The following is a 17041-nucleotide window of genomic DNA, read 5'->3' on the forward strand; positions in this document are numbered from 1 at the left end:
ACCTTCACAAACAAATATTATATTATTTTATTTTTTATTACATTATGGTTAAATATGGTACCTAGTTTCAAAATAAAAATAAATAAGTGTGAAACGTTTTAACGCATTTCAGTGAATATAAAAAAAATTTTTGTGCAATGTTTTGGGTATTTTTTACTGTAATATGGTAATAAATTTTATAGATTTGTTTCACTTTTTAAGATGTCAAACATGTCAAACATGTCTAACAAAGGATTTTTAATTTTTTTCATCTGCCTTTGAAACAATAACCTAGGAGCCTTCTATGATCTACAGGAGTAAGGGTCGTTGTGAAAAACACGATAAAGACAGTTCAGAACGTGATGACAAAATACATATTAAACAAGAACCTGTTGATGGTTAGTATATTTATTTGAGATTTTGAGCAATTAACATTAGCAACACTTTTTAGTAGAAAAATCTCTTTGATCTTCAACCTTGAGGCTGGTTTCCCTACATTTTATTTTATTTTAAATATTACATGTTAAGATGATAGATGACATATACTTTTAAGTTTATTCATTTTTATCATGTTGACTGCTATGCAGGACATTTTTATCATTAAATTGTTTGTTAATAGGCCATGGTCAGACATAGACCATAGGCCATGGTGCTTTTTTTGTTCCTCATTAAAAGATTGTTTTTGATGCTATATGATGCCTCAAACATTATTGTTTTAAAAAGCTCCTTCAGTCCATTCAGCCTACCTAAGAAACAAAATTATGTATTCAACATGATAAAACTATGGATAAGGAATAATATTTTAGGCTATTTTTTAAGAATTCAGGATCTAAGAAAAATGCACCGACACAGCAGTAAACATGTTAAGTAAATTAAAATAGTTTATTATTTTAATCTGAATAAAATATAACTTAGACCTTCTAAGTTTGAAAATTTCTAACACTATTAAATTGAAAAATAAAATGGTTAGGTACCTATTGTAAAAAATATTTTGTAACATTTACCTACTTATAAATATTTTTATTTTTAGAATATGACGATTCTAATGACGAGTATGATAATTACAACAGTCTTCATGATGATTATGATCCAGATATGGTTAAAAAAGAAGAACCTGATGAAGAAAATTAAAATGGTGGCTGTTAGAGTGATAATATGATATGATATAATAGATTGTCTTCTACTATATTGTGTATTTTTAACATTTGTAAAATTATAAGACTTAAGAAAATGGAATTAATAAAGTTATAACCTGTTTAGTTCAATGTTTAAAAACAAGCTTCTGTTTCTATGTTATTAAGTATATTATAAATTCTACATCTTAATTTTCTTTTTCTTAGGCTAACCTTACCGCGGTCAATCAACAGTTTTAATACACTACATTTTTGCACCTAGAGGCTAGAATGCCACACACATATAATTGGCACTCTACTAAAGTACCTACTATGACACACCTACGTTTGTGGAACTTGACGTGGGATCTAGTTTTAAATTTTCAATCCTTAGCTATAAATATTGAACATTTTATACATTTTTAACAACAAAATAATTTGTAAATTTTCAATTTGATGAATGATGTCAAAAATCGAACTTTAAATGCTTATTATAAAATATTGTGCCTATGTATTTTTAATATTTTTTAACTGCTATTGTAATAATATATCAGGACATTCAAGAGTATACCTTGTATTACATTTTCACGCTTTTTGACCAACAAATAAAATGTTATTGACATTTATAGAAAAAAAACTAAAAAAATTAAAAATTGAAAATAGAGATTTTTTTTGATAAAGGTAGATTAACTTATAAAGAACTTTGTATTTAATTTTCAAATCTTATATTTAAAAAAAAATTTTTTAGGAATTTCTAACTCAAAATAATTTGAAAATTTTCGGGATTTTTACGTATTTTGTCAAAATGCTTATAAAAAATGTATCAATAGGTAACTACTAATTAAATTGGAAAAAATATCAACAAATTACAACTTTATAGCCTTATATAAGTGACTTATAAAAAAAAATGCTCTTCTAAGGCCTATAGGAACTGTTCGCTGAATCTATAATGAGAAAATATTTAAAACAAGTTACAATATACAAATTCAATTAATACAAAATACAAAATCACTGCTCACCAGTCATGATCCATAGAACAGCGCTCCTGATTATAGGATTTAAAGTGATAATCATCATATTATATAATATACCGATATCTATCACGATTTACGGTAACTATACTATATCTTAAATTGTATATTAAATATCAATTGTTATAAAATAATACATCAAAATAGTATCAAATTACTCCTTGCACTACTCTTCGCTCAGAATTTAAAACTGTATGCATAAGAAAAATAATTTAATTTAAAAAAAAAATCGTTTTTAAATAAATTATTAATTATATCAAACTTACCTATGTAAGCAACTAAAAAATATTTTTAGTTTTAAAAAAGCCGTTTAAGTTCTCTATCCAGAACAAAGGTGTTTAACCTCAGTTCAATGATTCTCTTCTTCTTAGGTTTTATTTTTAAGCCTCTTTTTACTTTTTAACTATAGTTCAAACGCGTAATAATACCACGATGCGTATTGTTTTAAGCATCATTACACTTTAATTTATTAATTAAACATTATTTATAAAACTTTCACATTTGATCCCAATCAATGTTTTTTTTTTTTTATGAACATTTAACAATTTATTTTAAATTATTTATTGTTGAAAGTAGGTACCTAGGAAAGTTAACGATTGTTAAGTATTGGCATACCAAAAAAAGTTACATTTTAATTTTAACATTCAACTGTATTCAATTATTTCAGGTAAGAATAGAATGTCATCATAGGAACCCATCTATTTTCAAATACCTCCACTCAGGCACGGATTGTGCCGACCTTCTGTGGAGTACCTACCTTTTTTCGACTTTAAAGTATATCAAGAACAGGTTGAGGAGCAAACTCGCGGGCTGAGAATGAAAAGGTTCTATGTCCACTTTTTTCAAAAATCGTTTTTTTTGCATATATTTGTTTAATTTTCAATTGTGCATCTGTTTATTCAATAACGGTGTTTCTACATTCAATACTTAGGGAGATACATAAAATGAAAAGGTTCTATGTCATGAAAAATTACGGAATCATGATTATAGTTGACGTTTGATAGAACTTTTTTATTCTGAGTATGAAAAGGTTTTATCGTCATGTTATTCAATGTTGGTTAGTATTAAAAGGAATTATCAATAATAAATGTCGATGATAAAATAAAAACAAAAATTACAATAATATCGTACAATATTATTGTAAAAGTAGGCATAATATAATATAGACTTAATAATATTATCTTATTATTAAAAATTGAAATTAAAAACTATTTAGTGTGCTATCAATTTCAATTGCCACCAATTTGTATTTATAATTTTATTTAAAATAATATAAAAACAAATGTCATTATAAATATTGATGTTGCATGTGTCGATAACTCTGAGAAGAAGTAAAATTAATGTATGGAGTTACAAAAACAAAAAAAAGTTCTATGTATATCATATCATTCATATCATTTAGTTGGAAGAAATAAAAGGTTCTATACACAGAACTTTTTTATTCTTATATAGTGTATACACTTTTTTCCAGTTTTTTGGGTCTTATAAAATGTGTGGACGTCTAATACTTAATATTCGTTATTAACAATGTAATTGACAATAATTATATTTATTTATTCATTAAAATTATAGTTATATTCATAAGATAACCTGAAAAAATATATTAGGTATTAAAGTTAAGAACCGCTCTGCTGAACAATTGGATATTGTGACATAGAACCTTTTCATTCTCAATCCGCGATTACTATTGAACTATCTGAATCTAAACTTGAGCAGAGACAATCGCGACAGCTGGGAAGATTCATGTTATAACTTACCACATTTTTTGGTATAAAACTACTTTACCGGGGGGCGTTTTTTGTTTTGATTTAGAACTTACTTAGGAATCTTAACAAGTTTAGAATGGTGGTGCAAAAAAAAAGAAAATTTGCAAAAATCTTTGGTTTCTGATTGTTTGGTTTTTTTACATGCGTGAAGTAGGTACTTACCTATATTGTATGTAACCTTGCCAGTTAAGTATCAAGTTTGACAATTGACAAGTAACAGTCTCCGGTTGCAAAACCCTAGGTCTTAGTGGCGTCCTACAGACCTCTCGATTTAGTCCACGTAGAGGAGGCAGGGGCGGATTGGCGAATTTTTTCGGCCAGGGAAATATGGATCAAACCGGCCCTGCACCGCAAATGTAAACCCCCCCCCCCCCCCCCCAATGATCATAATTTTACTCAAATTTCAAAATTTGTTTAGTTTCATCCCTAAATTAGTAAAATATATTATAGGTACCTATAATTAAAGCTATAAGAGTTTTGGATTAGTCAGATAAGGTGGTTGTTCAGACTGTCCTAACTTAAACTTGAAGTTTAATCTTATGACATTTTAGATTCTGAACGGAGCGATGAATGTATTGATTTTACAATGATTTGTGTTTTTTTTTTATTTTTATTTTTTTTTTGTGACTGTCATCACCTTTTAGGACAGTAAAAGTGTTTGGATTTTCTTCAACAGTAACTTTTCTGATAAAGTGAATCTAGTTGGTACTTTGGGGGGGGGGGTCAAAAGTAAGTCCCAGAAATGACATGAAAAACAAAAGAAAAATTAAGGAAAAACGTGAATTTTTACGTAAAATCTGTTTTCGAGAAAATCGATTTTGGTTTTTGGTGCAACTCTAAAACAAATGACCGTAGGGACATGACATTTTGACTGAATGTTTATAATTGCATTTCCTATACACCATAACATTTTCAAATATTTTGACTTATTTTGAGCTGCTTACGGACATTGTCAATTTCCATTTTTTTTTAGTTTTTTTTTCTATAAATATCAATACAATTTTACTTGTGGAGTAAAAAAGCTTGAAAATTTAATAGAAGGCTCCTAGGTTATTGTTTCAAAGGCAGATGAAAAAAATTAAAAATCCTTAGTCACAGTTTTTATTTATAAGTATTTAAATTAAAATGTTGACAAAATACAGAAAAATCACGAAAATTAGCAAATTATTTTGAGTTGAGAATTCATAAAAATTTTTCTTTTTAAATCTAAGATTTGAAAATGTAATACAAGGTTATCCATAAGTTTGTCCACCTATATAAAAAAAAATGTCTACACGAAAGTCAAATTAAATTTTTATGAGCGTTTGAAATTCATATTTTTACAATATTTGATATTCACTCGATTTCTCATGTAACGATTTTGCTATTTTGTTGTTATTCAAAAACGAATGACTGTAGATACATGAAAATTTTACTGAATGTTTATATTAGCATTTTCTATACACCATAAGATTTTGAAAATATGTTGACTCTTTTAGAGCTGTTTACGGACATTGTCAGTTTTCAATTTTTTGTTTTTTTTTTCTATAAATATCAATAAAAATTTATTTGTTGGGTAAAAAAGCGTGAACATTTAATATAAGGCTCCTGATATATCGTTCTAATAGCAGTTGAAAAATATTAAAAATACATATGCACAATTTTTTTTATAATCATTTAAAGTTCAAATTTTGACAAAAGTTAATAATTATTTTGTAGTTAAAAATGTATAAAATGTTCAATTTTTATATCTACGGATTGAAAATTTAAAACAAGGTTCCACTTACGATTGAAGCCAGACACAATGCCACACCAAGCCACAATTACAATTATTGTAGTAGGTACCCTTTTACATTTTTCACTGTTTTAACGAAAGTTAATCGGAATAAAGAGGCATTATAATGATAATATATATACAGGGTGTCCCACTGAGATCTGACAAATGAAATAACTTTTGTTCTATTTAATATTTTTAAAAAATTTCTTTTAAATATAATTCATAGACTATTGCGCTACATTTTTAGTACACATTTTTTATTTTTTATTTTTTAATACTAAAAATAAAAAACTTAAAAACTGATAAAAAAAATTTTCAAAATATCCAAAATAGCCAATTTGTAAATCTGATTTTCAGAAAAATTTATATCGTACAAACATTTATTTAAGTCAAGTGGCTGATTTTTAAAAAATATAAATCATTTTGAAATTATTTTATATGAACATTTTGTAACATAATTTCAAAATGATTTATATTTTTTGAAATTATAATGTTTCTAACATAAACTAGATCGTATATTACTTAACAAGAATATTGATATTTAAAAAAATGGTAAAAAATCAGCCACTTGACTTAAATAAATGTTTTTACGATATAAATTTTTCTGAAAATCAGATTTACAAATTGGCTATTTTGGATATTTTGGAAATTTTTTTTATCAGTTTTTAAGTTTTTTATTTTCAGTATTAAAAAATAAAAAATAAAAAATGTATACTAAAAATGTAGCGCAATAGTCTATGAATTATATTTAAAAGAAATTTTTTAAAAATATCAATTAGAACAAAAGTTATTTCATCTGTCAGATCTCAGTGGGACACCCTGTATATACCTACCAAATATATGCTTATCGTATTTGCTTGTTTACATTCACCACTGTACGCGGATCCTGTGAATGTAATCAAAATGGTACAAAATAGTCAATAGATATGAAGCTGCAAAAGTAGGGCTGAGAAGTTTTCTATACGTAGTTTACCGATAAATTAACTACCTACCTATTTCTTGTGATAGGTATCTATAAACGACGCGGACGTAACTACGTAATAGTACTTCGTTAAAAGTTAGTAGTTAGAACGGATGAAAAACGATTTTTGGACTGAGCCGGCTGAGAAGTGTGTTGATGATATTGATCGCCAAAAACGAGTTGTGGAAGTTAATAGTTATGGATATTAGGTACCTACCTACCTATATCGTATATAATATTAAATTACTTGTCACAGCTTGGTCATCATAATATTATACAGTCGAGTCGCGATAACTCGAACCTCGATAACTCGAAAAACTTGACAACTCGATTTTTTTTTTATTCCCCTTGAAATTCTCATAACACTCAATGTATTATAAGTCTTGTTAACTCGAATATAAAATTGTAATGAATAGCTTAGTCGAAGTATATGATTTATATCTGTGATATATGGGTATCTGGGTATTTCGTAATAATTTGTTTTATCTACTTTAAGATAAAATGAGTAGATATAGAAACTGATTATTAGCGCATTCACAATAAGTATGTATGTATGGTTAATAATGTTATTGACAGTGTTGTGTCGATCGTGTCGATCGTGCTACAATCGATGAAAATGTTGAAGTCACTGGACTATTAACTGATAACGAAATCATGGGTATCAATACATCAAACAGTGATTCCGAAAATGATGAGCCTGAAAGAACTTTAGATATGATAACGGCAAACCAAGCAATATCATCACTACACACTGTTAGGCAGTTTATTGAATCCGTCGCAGGTGTGGATACTTCTATATTCGAGGCCATAAGAAAATTAGAAGATTTTGTCAATAAACAGCCGAAAACCCAAAAATGAATTACAAATTATTTTTCTACTGTATCTAATAAATAATACAGATGTACATATACTTATAATCTATTTTAGTTATGTTATACAACGTTTATTTACATATATTTATCATAAATTTTTATAATTTTTATATTTTATTATATTTCATTACATAACTCGAAGTTTTGATTTAATTTTGATAAATTCGAGTTATATATCTCGAATAATACGTATCTCGAAGTGTATTTTTATCCCCCTTCAACTTCGAGTTATCGCGACTCGACTGTATAAACATGCACAGGATGTTCATAACCGGAATTAGTACATTTAAATTTCACGTGTAAGACACTGCCAATGCATATAAGGTACCTAATTATAATTAGTATTTAGCTCAACTATTTTAAGCTAACGTTAATTAACTAAATTCAAACAATAAATTCCATAAAAAATACACACTTACACATCATTGAAAAAGAAATCCCTTATAGACTCACTCCAGTAACATTCCAAAAATAAGTTGAACTCATAAAACACAATATAAAACAATACATCAATACAATCATTCGCTTGATTCAAATATAAATGATACAAACTCTTAAAAATAAATAACATAGGTACTTTTACCAAACCTATAATTTATTTAAAATTAAAATAGTTTTATCATAAATATATTCAACTTATTGAATGGTATAAGCATATATAATATACAAAATTGTCTAAATGTTCTATTGACATCATAAGAAATAACTGCTGACAATTTTTACATCAAAATAAGTAAACATTTGTTTTTAAAAAACATATAGTTTTAAAATTGCAATGTGTAAACAATTCAATTTAATCTTAAAGAAAGCAAATTAAACTAATTTTAATAATTTCAAATAGGAGTAAATGTCTATAAGTAGCTAATATTTATATGTACAAGTGAAAAATTATTTTAAAAATGTCCTGTTTATTATACACAACAGCTTTATTTCAAGTTAATATTTCATGTTGCTTATAAATATAATAAAAAAAAATGTTTAAAACATACTATATTATTAGTAATAAATTTACATTTAATTTATTACATGGTATAAAATTTGAATAATAATATTTTATACTTTCAATGCTATGTAAAATGTTGGACACACATATTTTAAATACACTAGAATAATTAGAAATTGTAATAAACAATAAATAAATTATATAATTATGTTTAAAACTATAAACATAAACTGCTACTATCATTATTTTTAATTTTCTCAGTATTTATTCAAACTATTCTATTAGCCATTAAATATATATTTATAATAATTTTTAACAGATTGAAAATAATAATTACTGTAAGCACTTATAATTAACATCTAGTATCTGAAATTAATTTGTACACATTTATAACAATAATGTTGTTATTACTATTAAAATTGTCTGAATATAATATATTTAAACTTGTATACAATTAAAAAAATTAGAAGTATTATTTAAAAAAACACATAAGATGTATATGAGTATTGAATAAATTAGAAAATAGGAATATATAATTATATTTATATTCAGCGAAATTAACCATGGAGTGTAAAATTATATAATACAAAAATAGTAAGAGATTTGTGTTACATACAATTTTTATTGTTTATAACTTATAAGGAATGGAGCACACTATATAACAATTAAGAATATTTAATTATAATTAGGTAAATATCGGATACAACATGTATGGTAATTATTATATTTTTCAATATTCTATTAAATATTTACTGACATTATATTTTGATGGTAATAACTCGAAAAACGTATTTTTTAGTTGTGCCACTATTCTTTTAGGGATGCGTTATATTCATAGAAATTTATATTACTATAATATATTGTAAGTATTATTAATTTTATGAATGCAACTAATGCATTTGGTTTTCAAAGCTTATTTTTAACAATAATGATTGTTGATATTTTATTATTCTATTTAGTATTTATTTGTTTATATTATAAATAATATGTAACTAAAAACTGCACTTGAGTAAACATTTTTTTTTTAAGATTTGTTTTTAAATTATAATATTAAGTAATCAATTATTATATATACATCTCTCTTTTCAGTCTTTTTAGCATATTACCTTTGTACCAGGTCTATTTGCTTTAAAATTTTCAATTTCTGCTAAAGTGCAACATGATCCAGTAATGTCTAACATTTTCAGTTCTGGACAAGTTCTGACAGCAGTCTTCAAAAATGCATCGGTTACTTTTGGATAGTTGCGGACATATAAGGTTTCAATTCTGCATCTATCAACATTATCATTCTTATTTAAAAATAAATGTAGCATATTATAACATAATAAACCTAATATTCAATCAACAGTAGGTAAAATATTATGTCGTGATTTAAAACTTAATAAGTCAAAACTATTGAAATGAGTTGTAAACCAAAGTAAGCATTTAAGTGGAACCAAATCCAATGATTTAGATATAATATTTAATTTAAATACTTACTATTACAAAATAAAATGACCTAATAAATACATTTTTAGGTGTTAAACAACCAATATTACAATTTGTTTGTAACAGTATAATACTACTATTACTTCATGATTAAAATAAAATATATTTATGTTTAATTGTATTCAATGTTTGATTTTTTAGTTTTATTTTCTTTAATAGCATTTAAAGAAAAGAATATTGTATAGAAATACATAAACTTAAAGTAAAAATATGAATGAGCTTTTATGTACAAATGTTTGTATTATAATTATTTATTATTAATTTAAGTTACCTTTCATGAACTCTTCTTAAGTTTACTTGATTACGTCTATCAATCAAAATTTGTATGTACGGATAGAGAAATTCAAAGGTAGTACAGAATCCTGCCAAACCTAAATCGGTAATTGTTGCATCTCTCTCGTGGTTCATATACTCAGGGCTTTCCAAAAGAACATTTTTCAAAGTTGTTAATCTTTGAAAGCAAACTAGTTCATGATCACTTACTGGAGTAAAACGCAAATCAAGTGTCTAAAAATAATATTAATAATCAGGTAAGAAATATTTATTGGTAAATTAAATAACAGGTAAAGGAATGTACAGTATTGTTTTATTAAACCCAATAATATATTATAGTAAAGTTAGTAAACAATAGAATTAACACTCTTTTAACTGGTAACTCATATTACTTTATTTTAAATTCATTATTAAAAAGCACTTAATAGCCAGATAATTAATAACTTATTAAGTAAGTGATAACTAATAAATTGATACTAATATTTGGAATTTTCACAAAAATAAAAAAATTTTTTTTAGTTAACACTACTATCATTGTACTACTAGTACATTCCTATCATTTTTAATATAGTCTGCGTAATTGTAATTAAAAAAATAACATCTACTTTTAAAAATTTGTTATATTTCAATTTGTATTGCTAACCTGTAATGATTTGAATCCAATTATAGCAGTAATACCTGCATATGGAATACAAATCTTAAACTGTTTGCAACCTGCGAGACTTAAGTAGAGTAAACGCTCCAGCTTGGACAATGCATACAAACAATTTGGCATAAACCAACCATTGTTCGTAATTATAATTTGCTATACAAGTACAAACAATTATTATAAAAATGTTGATGTGTAATCAAAATAAATATTTCTAAAATCACTTGGTTTTAAATGTATTTAGTATACAAAAATAAATCAAATTTACCTCTAGATCTGGGCAAGCATTGTTTATATCACATAAATATGAAGAGCTGTCTGGAATATTTTCAATAGTTGTATTATCAATCGTCAGCATTTTTAATTTTCGATGCAAAATCTTTACGCTTATCTACACACAAAATGTACTTATTAGTAAGTAGTAAATCAATTAAAATACTCGAGACAGAAACTGAAGAAGGATTATTCTTACTTCTCGGGCATCAAATACTTGATTTGTTAATGTTAAATGGAGCAATTCTGGGCATTTTGTTTCTAATTGTATAAGAAATTTGTGAGAAACTGAAAAATCAGAGCTTGGAACATCATTACACGATATAAGCAATTCAGTAGTATCCTCTTTTAAGTAGCTCAAGTATACATCTTCCATAGATTTTTCAAACTTTTCAAATTTTGGTTTTTTCCATAGAGTCCAATCATGACTAACTCTTAACAAGTTAGGGCATATCCTATAAAACCAAAGGCAAAATTATTAATTAACTTAAGTTGCTTAACCTAATTTTCAAGTTTGTATACTCACAGTGCCATTTTGGCAAGATTATCATGTGATAGATATTTAAATAAATACATGATAACATCATCGGATAAATCTTGGAAACCAACAATTTCCTTTGAGGATTTAGGATGTGATGTCGTTGTTGTGACCTGAGACGCTTTAGGTTTCTTTGTTTCTGTGTACAAATATTGACATCCATTTTCTAATGGTCTCTTGTAACTGTTTTCCATGTTACGGGATGTTCAAATCGCTTACAACTTCGATAAGAGATGAGTAACCTAAATGAGTTTGGACCGATCATGAAATGAAAAATTATAACATAATAGGTGTATATTATACACATAAATTATTATATTTTACACATTTATAAATGGTTATAATGATGGTCGATGGACACCAAAAAGCGTACACATTACTCACCCGCTACGGTTAAGAGTTGGTGAGGTGTGCCACTCAAGTTTAAATGAAAAAAATTGGTAGGTACATGTGAACAAGACTGGACGTGTGAAGTGAATTTGGGGTTTGCGAAGTTTAATAGATCGTCCGCCGACGACGAACAGTAAAATATTAATAATATCGCACCTGACACGTCTTACGGAACAGTAGATATGATAATATAAATTGTATACTACTATGCAAATGATCGCGATCGCGTGATGTCTGGAGCTACTCGGACTGCAGCAGGGCTCATTCTTCCATCTTCTGTAATATTATTTATTATCAAGATTCAAGATGACGATCGACTTATTGAACGATGTTTCGACTTCTTGAACGCGATTATAAATTATAATGTCTGATCACGGTCTTAGAAGATAAGATCGGACAACTATACATTATCAGCATTCCGCTTAGTGAGACAAATCCATTTCAAAATTTGGCCGCTGTACTATTAAACGCTGCCCTGCAGAATTTTTTTAAGGTTATGACATTATAGTATTATACAAGTTTATAATAACCTTCGACCATATAAACTAGCTAGTTTATTATAAACCAACTAGTTTATATGATTGGAGAAAATAATTTAATAATATAGTCCATAAAAATAACCCCGAATTCCAAAAAAATATTGTTCTTAACCTCATAATAAGTCTAACCGGCAGCCGCGCTTTTGATGCAACTTGGAAAATGTTTTGCCTCGTTAAGCGGAAATATTGTAATAGGTGGGAGGGTGGGAAGTTGTCCGACCTTATCTTCAGTCTAAGACCTTGTGTCTGATACTCGATACTCCTCGGTGATAACTACGAGCATTGATTATATAATCAATGCTAATAATCAATGCTACTAGTCATTGGTAATTATTGTTATTGTAATATTATTATTGTTCAGCAGAACATAAAAAACCGTAAAATGTATTCACGATAATAATATTGTGTTTAATTTTTTATGACGCACATCGTTGACCAAAGACCAGGATTTTCAACACTCAACAACCATAATCATAATCGTAAATGGGATAAGTAAATATATAATACAATATAGATAATAATATATGCAATGATATGAATAATTTCAATGATTCGTGTAGGATACTAGGATCTAAGGTAAGCTATAATATAATAGTCTGTGCCCTCAGCTCTGTGATAAGTTCTATTGGTCTATATTATCTAGTTTACAGCACAGAACAATTATAGGTCTTTTGGTGTATTGGTTTATAAATTATAGGTCAATCGTCCTAATGCCTATGCGAACAACAATTTATCAGTGTGTTCCTCATTAATTATTGACATGCATCTAGTTATCCATCTGATGAAGCATCGGATTGATCATAAAAGAACACTTTTATAACAAATAAATTTTAATAATTTAATATCAACAGATGTTATCAAGCGCTTGTTATCATGTGTATTATATTTTTTTATTTATTTATGACATTTTTGTAATTTAACTTTAAAAACTGTAAACGTTAAGTACTAAAGTATCCCTAAGAAATCAAGATGGATATTTCGAATAAAGTGTTGTTGTGTTTATTAAAAACATATATTCAAATAAATAATAGAAAGGAAATAAATAAGTGTCTTGTTTTATTATTGAAAGAAAACGGCTGTCGAATAAAATGCTTTTTGATTACCGTGTCCAATTACAGTGAAGTTGAATTTCGAAGTCATTTTCGTCTCTCTAGATCTTCTGTTGAAGTATGTAATTGACCTCATAGGCGCAATTATACCTTATTTTTAGTAAACTTCAACATTATGACATTATTAAAGTAAAACTTGCTTCCCGTTTCCCACATAAGCATTACGTTCTTTTTAGCTGGTCCCCTGAAGAGCATCTTCGCAAGTTTTACTGCATTTATTTGTATACCTATTAATTAATATATTACATTTTCAAAGTAAATAATTGACTTATAATTACATTACAATACTTATCTTTATAATTTATAGCCAATGTACATTTATTTTTGATTAGATTTTATCTTCAAAAATCATTAATAGGTATGAAGGAAATTATATATTGGGTCAAAAACGCATTTCTTTTTACAGAGCACTTCTCATGACACTTTGGTACTGATCAAATAATGAAACATTTTGGTAACTACCTTTTTTAATTAGAAAAATGTTAACTGTATTGTGCTAAACTATGTGCGATGCGCACATTGCTTATTACTATAGTTTAAGTTTCTATATGTGTAGATGTCAGAATAATATGTAGTTAACTAAAATATTATCAATAACTTGTTTTTAGGCAGCTGGGTGATCGCTTTGATGTAGCACGTGGAAATGCTTGCCGGACAGTTCATTATCTGATAGATATTATATGTACAGTGTGTGATGATTTTATTATTTGGCCAAAAGGATCAAACATAATAAGTAATTTTTTAAATAACATTATTGCTCTGAGTATACTTTTAGTTATAAATATTATTTTAAATTATGAATATTTCTAGATGTAGCAAATAGTTTTAATACATTAAGGGTCAATAATTTTCCCAATGTTATTGGCGCAATTGATGGATGTCATATTCGAATTACAGTACCTCTGAATAAATGAAAAGACTACACAAACAGGAAGATGTTTCAATCAATAGTCCTTCTAGTAATAATATATTTTTAGCATTGTTCTTGGATTAAAAACTAAAAACTGATTGTTTTCATAATAATTGCAGGTCAAATCTTGAATTTACTTATGTGTTCGCTGGATGGCCTGGGTCTTCTCATGATGTACGTGTCTACAGAAATTCTACTCTTGGTAAATGTTTAACAGCCGACGATTGTACCTAATTTCCGACAGAATACCATATTTTAGGTAAATTAAAAAATATATTTACATGTAGGTATTATAAATTCATTTTGGTATTCAGTGATGAAACGTTATTTTAAAATTTAATTTTTATTGAATTTTATTATGAAATTCAGCTTTTCCTTTGTCAAAAAGACTCTTGACCCCTATCGCCAAAGAGAAATTTTGACACCGACTCAAGCTATCTACAATAAAAGATTAAGTTCAACAAGGGTAGTAATAGAGCAGGCATTTGGACTATTATTAGGTCGTTTCAGACGTTTGAAGTAAGTCTTATGTTTATAGATCCAAATGTTATTTCAACTTACACTCCATATTAATATTTGTTTTATTCAGTTTGTTTAAGGGCGTTGCATGCCGCGATTGTCTGTTTTTGTCTAACACACTTGGAACATAGGAATAACAACCTAAACGCCTGACAAAAATTAAGGTACTTCTAGTTGTTCGATTTAAAATATGTAAAGATGTTTGAATTGGTATACAAGTTTACCTTACATTGGTCGAAGCACTTTTTCGATTGTAGCAATATTTTGATGAGAATAAATATTTTACGTTTTATACATTTGTTAGTTTTTATTATTAAATATATTAAAAAATATATTTCAAAATATTTAAATATGCTTCGACCGATGCAAAGTAAACTTGTATACCAATTCAAACATCTTTACATATTTTCAATCGAACAAGTAGAAGTACCTTAATTTTGTCAGATGTTTAGGTCGTTATTCCTATGTTCCACATGTGTTAGACAAAGACAGACAATCGTGGCATACAACGCCCTTAATGGTCAAAGATTTAATATTTCATTAATTTAATTATATAGGAGTGTGTGTATGAAAAATGTGGATAATATATCGAAAGCTGTAACTGCTTGTTGTATATTACACAATATAGCTCTAAATAATGACGATTATACTTGGGTACCAATTGATACAATTAGGAATGAATTTGTCAATGATGGTTTTAACAATCAACAAGACTGGTATTAATAAAACAGTTTAGCAAGTTTGTAAGTAATTATAATTAGTACCATATACAGTGGCGCAGGGCTAATTTACGAGAGGGGCAAAACATAAAAAACCTATCCACTATTATATATTTACAATGGCAGTTATGCACATTACTGTAATTTGGGAGTCATTGATTGTGTGTTCATAAAGTTTTTAGAGTGTTATAGGCCAGTCTCCCACACCCTTAACTTAAAACACGATAAATTATATATTATAAATTAAATTAGAATAAAACCATTGCATTATTCAAATATGTTTAACAGAAATACTTAATATATCGCACGCGTGGAATAAGTCAATGAGACATGATGGACTTCTAGTTCTACAAATGTTGAATGACATCGATATTAAAAAATACAACGTACATTAATAATCATGATTCTTATATACTATAATTCGTGGAATTGCTATAGTAGCAAACTTAGCTAAATCAGCATAATGCCTTAATCCAAAGGGCAATTGATATTTCTTTTCACCACCGATCAGACTTTTACACTCCACCATAATAAGCACCCTCAGGTAATTTTGCTAAACATTATATCTATTTGTGAATTTCAAAGTATTTGTTGTGTTGAGTTTTAATAAATGTTTATAACACGAGTTAAGTGTTGCATTATATTGTTATTATTGGACATACATTTTGGGAGTTGAATATAACAAATAGGCACACAACAAAAGATATTTTAGAATATTTGATTTTTTGATGAAATTGTTAGTAAGTCACAATACTCAATAGGTCACTAGATAATTTCTAATGTAGCTTGAAGTCATAAGAAACGAAACTGCTTCACTAACGTGTTAAATAAATAAATATAGGTAGGTAGGTATACTTACTACTTAGGGATATCATGTCACACAGTACCTCTTCTTCATCGTTTTCGGTGTAGGGTACGGATATTTGTCAAATTATTTTCAATTAGAAATTCATAAAAAAATTTTCTTTTTAAATCTAATATTTGATAATGTAATACAAGATTCCTAATAAATAAGTCTACCTTTACCAAAAAAACATGTCTACAATATAGTCAAATTAAATTTTTATCAGCGTTTGAAGTTCATATTTTTACAACATTGGATATTCACTCATTTCTCGTGTGACGATTTCCTTATCATAGTTATCATGTACCTAATTCCTTATATTTTATCTTAATTCAATCAAACAGATTTCTTACTTACCTAACTATTTTGT

At 27.1% G+C, this 17041-nt stretch overlaps 1 protein-coding gene and 1 long non-coding RNA gene across 5 annotated transcripts; one reads left to right on the forward strand and one right to left on the reverse strand.

The window, feature by feature from the left end:
- Positions 1-9198: 9198 nt before the first annotated feature.
- Positions 9199-12438, reverse strand: LOC132936003 (uncharacterized). 4 transcript variants are annotated; one of them, XM_061002657.1, is made up of 7 exons: positions 12238-12438; positions 11630-11883; positions 11303-11558; positions 11099-11221; positions 10825-10986; positions 10180-10415; positions 9199-9692 (listed from the first exon to the last, which is right to left on the reverse strand). In XM_061002657.1, exons 2-7 carry the CDS (start codon positions 11833-11835, stop codon positions 9515-9517), a joined length of 1161 nt encoding a protein of 386 aa, XP_060858640.1. In that variant the 5' UTR covers positions 11836-11883; positions 12238-12438; the 3' UTR covers positions 9199-9514. The 4 variants fall into 4 exon arrangements, with proteins under 4 accessions (XP_060858640.1, XP_060858639.1, XP_060858637.1 ...); XM_061002656.1 differs by having other exon boundaries at positions 12235-12438; XM_061002654.1 differs by having other exon boundaries at positions 12026-12438.
- Positions 12439-12932: 494 nt separating this feature from the next.
- On the forward strand, positions 12933-16345 carry LOC132937001 (uncharacterized). Its single transcript, XR_009663568.1, has 8 exons — positions 12933-13062; positions 14086-14133; positions 14288-14412; positions 14490-14638; positions 14709-14848; positions 14959-15108; positions 15666-15851; positions 16116-16345. It is a non-coding gene; the product is annotated as an uncharacterized LOC132937001 (long non-coding RNA).
- The last annotated feature ends 696 nt before the right edge of the window (positions 16346-17041 follow it).

The sequence above is a fragment of the Metopolophium dirhodum genome, chromosome 1 (genome assembly GCF_019925205.1).
Source record: "Metopolophium dirhodum isolate CAU chromosome 1, ASM1992520v1, whole genome shotgun sequence".
Lineage (NCBI taxonomy): Eukaryota > Metazoa > Arthropoda > Insecta > Hemiptera > Aphididae > Metopolophium > Metopolophium dirhodum.